The sequence below is a fragment of the Salvia splendens genome, chromosome 3 (genome assembly GCF_004379255.2).
Source record: "Salvia splendens isolate huo1 chromosome 3, SspV2, whole genome shotgun sequence".
NCBI lineage: Eukaryota > Viridiplantae > Streptophyta > Magnoliopsida > Lamiales > Lamiaceae > Salvia > Salvia splendens.
The window spans coordinates 11,352,579-11,358,815 of NC_056034.1; the positions used below are offsets into that span (position 1 = coordinate 11,352,579).

Consider the following 6,237-nt stretch of genomic DNA (forward strand, 5'->3'; position numbering starts at 1 on the left):
ATTAGAAATAAAGCAAAAAATACTAATTTAACGTTTTTAATTATATGTGACAATGGAAAAAGCGTGTAGCAACTTTATTCGATTACCCTTCTCTATCTTCTCTCACAATCTCACTCGCAATTCCGCTGCAAGTTTGCAACGAAGGTGAATTCGAATTCCATTAATCTTCTATTCCGTTTTTGTGTCTAATTGCGAAAAGCTGAAAGAGAATCCGCCTTTTTCCTCAATGTGAGAGATAGTTTATGTAAAACGCGTGCATTATTCGTGTGTATGTTTTTTTTTTTATTTCCTTTTCCAGTTTCAGGATTCGATCTGCACAATTTTCTCAATTTTTTTCCTTTTTGTCTCTTCTTTTTTCCTGGATTTATATCTTTTTATAGATCGGAAGATCTGTATTATTGCATATCTAAGGTGAAATCACAGAGGGAAGGAATAGAATGGGATACATCGGAGCTCATGGAGTTGCGGCGTTGCGGAAGCACAAGTATAGCGGAGTTGATCACTCCATAGTGTCCAAATACGTGCTGCAGCCTTTCTGGACCCGCTGCGTCAACTTGTTCCCTCTCTGGATGCCGTGAGTTCAATCCCTGTGTGTGTGTGTGGTGATGTTATGAGTACTTTTTTTGGATCTTATCGATTTCTTTTCTAGTAGTATTTGTTTTGGTGAAGATGCAAGATGTGCTTTCTTTTGTTGGAGTGGTGTTAGTGTTATAAAGGTGGATGCTTTTCTGATTTTAGCTGAAAAACTAGGAGTGTGGCCGTGTGGGATTTGGCCAGAAATGTGTTATTGTTTGTCTTTAATTTTCTAAGGAATTGTTATGAGACTTAAAAGGGATCTTATTGTTGTTATCTGTCAAGTATACTGAAGAAAATTAGCATTTTTTTATTTCTAGCATGACACATATTTCCAATTTAACATCATAATCCATTCTTGGACAGTTGGGCTGCATCCTAATCTGTCCTATTTAGTGCTGCTGAGTGGTTCTTGTTTTCATCTTTTGTTTTGTGTAGACATGAAACCTGATTACTTGGTTCTTATGCAATGATATAGACATGGAACCGGATTACTTTCATGAACGTGTGCACCATGAAGTTATATTTTTTTGTGCATTATACCATTTCCACTGATTGTCACTAATATCTACCTGTTTCCTTTTGTGCATGGGCTGAGTTTGCAGACCTAACATGGTAAATGTTCTCTGGTTACCCTCTCATAGCATTTGAGTATATATATTGTTGATTTCCACATTTTTTTCTTTCTATTGTCATGTTAATTGCTATCTTTGTTTTCTACCCAGATTACACTTACAGGATCAATGTTTTTGGTTACATCTGCATTGCTTGGATATGTGAGTGCTCTCATCCGCTCTCTCTGTCACACACACACACACTTGCGTCTTTAGAGGCTGTTGCCCATGGGGTTTTCTCCATATTAAGAAAGTTTAGTATTCAATGATTTTCCAAAGTTCATATTTGGAGCGGTTATAATATGTAGGTGCTCATCCACTTCAAATTATCACACATGAAGTGATGATGTATTTGCAAATCTTGCATTCTTCACCAACCTGGTGATAAATACTATTTTTTTTCCTGCGTATCTGATTCTATGCAGATATATTCACCTCAACTGGATTCACCTCCTCCAAGATGGGTTAATTTTGCCCACGGATTACTGCTCTTCTTATACCAAGTAAATTCATATCTCTGCTAATCACTTCATTTATTTGGAGAGTTCATATTTCCTTATTGCAAATTAAAAGTTATACAAGCTGCCTGGATTCCTAAGCCCCCACCCCTCTGCAGTGCAGTTTTAGCTAATGTTAAATTGCAAGATACTATCAGTTTTCTTGCTGTTTAAAACAATACAATTGCTCATTTTCAATTGCCTGCAGTTTCAATTCCTGGTTATGTTTGAAGAGTTTGTTGCTCATGTCTGTTATTTCTTTTCTTCTAATATTCACACTAGACTTTTGACGCTGTTGATGGAAAGCAAGCAAGAAGAACAAATTCTTCTAGTCCATTGGGAGAACTTTTTGACCATGGTAATGTTTGTCCTTTTAATCATTTCCAGTCTTTGATTTTGCTACTGCATTATTTTCTTCTCTTCATCTGTAAAGTGCTGACTGTAATCTTACCCGATTGCTGACTTGGCAAATCTCAGGGTGTGATGCTCTTGGGTGTGCGGTATGTATGGAAGTTTTTTTTTGTGCAAGGCATTCCCATACTTATGCTGCTTGATTTTTCTCTTTGGTTTCTTCTTATCCAGTTTGAGGCCTTGGCCTTTGGAAGCACTGCCATGTGTGGTAGGAATACTTTTTGGTTCTGGGTTATATCAGCTGTCCCTTTCTACTGTGCTACATGGGAGAAGTATGTAGATCTTTGGTTGATGCCTCTCAAACTGTTATATTGCTATGTCTTTTAGTATTAATTTGTTTGTTGCATTGTTGCAGCTATTTCACCAATACGCTTATTCTTCCCATCATTAATGGACCTACTGAAGGCCTTCTGCTGATATACACTGTCCATTTTTTCACTGCTATTGTTGGTATTGCTCTCTCATTTTACTTCCCTGCTAATACTTAAAACCCTATATGTTTTTGCGCTAATTTTATCTGCCGCCTAAAACCTCTGAATGGCTTTGTTTCCAGGTACTGAGTGGTGGGCCCAGCCGTTTGGAAAATCCATCCCATTCGCCAGCTGGGTTCCGATTGTAAATGGTTAGTCTAGCAAATTATTTCGGGGTTGGTGATATTTGACACTACCATATACATATTCATCATTGTAGTAATGTAGACTATGTAGTGTCACTTCCATTTAATCTGATATAGGTATCTTACTAATGTGGTGTTTAATTTATTATGATTCTGACATACAATGTTACTACTTATTAGGTCTTTGTTCCTTTATCAGCTCTCCATAGTGATATCATTTTATTGATTTTGTGCCTCTTTTATCTTGCTTAGACTTGTGTGTTCTTATGGTCAGCTTCTTTTGACTACATTTTTGCTTTTTAATACCATTCTGTTTTCCCAGAAATGCCGATGTATAGTGCAGCATTGTTCATGATGATAGTCTTTGCGGTTATACCTACAGTTTTATTCAAGTGAGTACAATTTTTATATTTGACCACAGTGATGATGCTTTGTAAAAAAGGTCCAAAAATAAGTTTTTCACCTAAAGACACTTTTAATATGTTTATTATTGTAATGAACGTATAGGCTGTCACAATTAATGTTTCCAAATTTGTTCTCTCTCTTCGGTTCTTGCAAGGCATATATATTCGCATCAGAAACAAGACATTAATAGTCCAAATGGCATTCATTTCTTAACAATAATCACTGCTGGTCCACATTGAACTATGGCATGTTATTGTTAGGGTTGGCTTAAATTCTTCATTTCTTCTAAACATATATGACATTTACGTGCAGTGTGTACAATGTTTATAAGATTGTTCGAGCAAAAAAAGGGAGCATGCTGCTAGCTTTGGCAATGGTATGCACATTTGATGTACCGATCAATAGCTCAGATTGCAATTTTTGTCCAAATAATCTCTCTTTTCAATTTCAACTAATATCTTAATCTTGTATATTGACAGCTTTACCCGTTTGCTCTTCTACTGGGTGGAGTTCTTTTCTGGTATTGCTTGATATCCCACTATCTGCGTTATTAGACATTTATTTATAATTTAATATTGTGTATTATCGTGCAGGGACTATCTGTCTCCTCTTGATTTACTGGGCAACTACCCACACCTCGTCATATTGGGTATTGGTTTGTCATTCGGGTTCCTCGTGGTAATATTTTCTTCTAGTTATGAAGCTTTGCTGCATGATAGTACGACTACTTTATTGGCTTCAAAATAATGTCTTCTTGTCCTAGAGTGTCTAAACAGTTTCTTACTAAATTGATTGTGTTGCAGGGAAGGATGATTCTCGCTCATATATGTGACGAACCCAAGGGCTTGAAGACAAGCATGTGCATGGTAAGAGACTAAGAGCAATGCTTAATTCTTCTATAGAGTTCTTCATGACATTTAATAAGGATGGTTAGGTTCAACATAGTTTAAAAGGAAAGCCCAACTTCATTTTTAGACGTTGATGGGGGGTATAATCAACTTTAGGTTTGACCTAGCCATATTTCTGCAGAAGTCTTTTGACTTGTGTCTTACTCTTTGCAGTCGCTATTATACCTTCCTTTTGCCATTGCAAATGCACTCACAGCCAGTCTAAATGATGGGTATGTGCTGAAACAACTATTTAATCTCATATTCTCTAATCGGAGACAGGAGATGCAAAGGTATATATTGATTTGATTATTTAACACTTTCTTGATCTTCATTTTTGTTGCAGGGTTCCTCTCGTTGACGAGTTCTGGGTTCTTCTTGGTTTCTTTGCTTACTCCGGTACGCGCTTTGCATATACGAGCTCCCTTTGAAATTTCAATTATTTGTTCCCTTGAACCCGTAGAAAAGACATCTCCAAAGATAGTGAATTGAGTTTCCTGTTCTCCTCAATTTCCTCTGGATCTTAATCATAGTTTTGTTTTGTCATATGCAGTGGTGCTATATACGCATTTCGTAACATCCATTGTTCATGAAATAACAACAGCTCTCGGAATTTACTGCTTCAGGTAACGAATATACTTATATTCGTTTCCTGATATAAAATCTGTTTTCACAGCACATATTCCTGCTGGGTCCTCGCTAACGTCCTCATATGGAATGATATATTTTCTTTATTATTCGAATATGCCTATTTACATTGCTCTAATTCTGCTATGAAAAATGAATGCTGAAACCAGTATGTTTTGGATATGGAAATTCACTGCATTTTCAGTCTCTGGAAATAATTGAATCCGGTCACGTCTAAATGCAGGATAACTAGAAAAGAAGCCTAAGATGGGACTAGTTGGCTGTGTCTCTACAATATGGCAGTGATGAAGCTCTGCAAGCAACATTCCTATAAATTTCTTTAGTTTGAGACTAGGTTTTGCATGTTGGTTGCTGTAATTGTTCAAATTAGGCAACTCTACACACCATTTGAAGGTCCTCTTTCCTTTTGCTATTTCATTTTTAGAATGTATGGGGTACATGAATTTAGTTTCCTTGCTTATAAGTTACTAGGAGTATATCACAAAAACTAGTGTCAGACTAGTTTTGTTACCACAAATTTTTTTGTTGTTGCCCTTTTTGGTTTACTCTTCATGTTCTATTACGTTATTACATGATTTAACTACTCAGATAAAATATACAGAACTTAATCCAGAACATAGTTGCAACGATTCTGAGCCTCAACGTATGATAAATGAAGCGATCATTGACATGTGATGAAAGTTCATTTTCTCGATTCCACATCATCGATGAGCAAGAAGCTCTCTATCTGTGCCGTGTTAGGCCACCCGCAACGCGTTATGCGGGTAGCTCGAAGCCCGTTCCTCCGTGACGAGACGCGCGCGGGACGCGTTGCAGCGTCTCGTCGCGTCCCCAGCCCGCCGAGACACCCGTCATTATGAGACTGCCCGCGAGACGTCTCGCCATGCGCGCGCGACGTGGCGTGCTCCGGCGCCATGCGTGACGTCCACTTGCCGCCCCGCGAGTGAGTTTCGTCACGCTGACGCAATAAATCATTTTTTTTAAAAATTAGAATTTAATATATAAAAAAAATCAAAAAACGGTAATATTATCGTTTTTCGACCGTTTTCCTATTTTTTTTTATTTTTTTACTCTATAAATACTCCTATTTCATCCTCATTTCACACACATCTATTCTTCTCAAATCATCTCTCTTTCAACTCCAATTTTCATCTCAAATCAACTCTTTTATTCTTCCCCAAAAGTTAATCGATCTAATGGATCCATATGAGCAAATGCGTCGAATAATGGAAGAATCACTTGAAGAAGATCGACGCCGGAAGGCGGAGGAAGCTGCCCCGCCCCAAAGACGCTCCCGGACTTACATCCATCGTAACTGGGAGGAAGCCGCCGCAAGGTTAGTCCGCGGCTACTTCTGCGATAACCCGGTTTGGGGAGATACCTACTTCCGTCGACGTTTCCGCATGCGGAAACTGCTATTTCTCCACATCGCAAATACATTAGCAGCCCGGGAAGAGTTCTTCCAAGAAATGTTCGACGCCGTCGGCCGTCCCAGCCACACGACGCTGCAGAAATGTACTGCAGCAATCCGTCAACTTGCGACTGGACAAACGTCGGATGTGTTCGACGAATACCTCCACATTGGA

The 6,237-nt window shown here is 38.3% G+C and overlaps 1 protein-coding gene across 3 annotated transcripts; it reads left to right on the plus strand.

The window, feature by feature from the left end:
- On the plus strand, positions 1-5,196 carry LOC121794937 (choline/ethanolaminephosphotransferase 1-like). Of its 3 annotated transcripts, none has more exons than XM_042193350.1 (19): positions 1-144; positions 381-574; positions 1,179-1,188; positions 1,299-1,349; positions 1,613-1,690; positions 1,967-2,042; positions 2,162-2,184; positions 2,267-2,367; positions 2,451-2,545; positions 2,649-2,717; positions 3,034-3,103; positions 3,429-3,492; positions 3,596-3,636; positions 3,710-3,794; positions 3,920-3,982; positions 4,178-4,236; positions 4,350-4,402; positions 4,557-4,629; positions 4,875-5,196. In XM_042193350.1, exons 2-19 carry the CDS (start codon positions 438-440, stop codon positions 4,894-4,896), a joined length of 1,170 nt encoding a protein of 389 aa, XP_042049284.1. In that variant the 5' UTR covers positions 1-144; positions 381-437; the 3' UTR covers positions 4,897-5,196. The 3 variants fall into 3 exon arrangements, with proteins under 3 accessions (XP_042049284.1, XP_042049282.1, XP_042049283.1); XM_042193348.1 differs by having other exon boundaries at positions 74-228; XM_042193349.1 differs by having other exon boundaries at positions 127-268.
- The last annotated feature ends 1,041 nt before the right edge of the window (positions 5,197-6,237 follow it).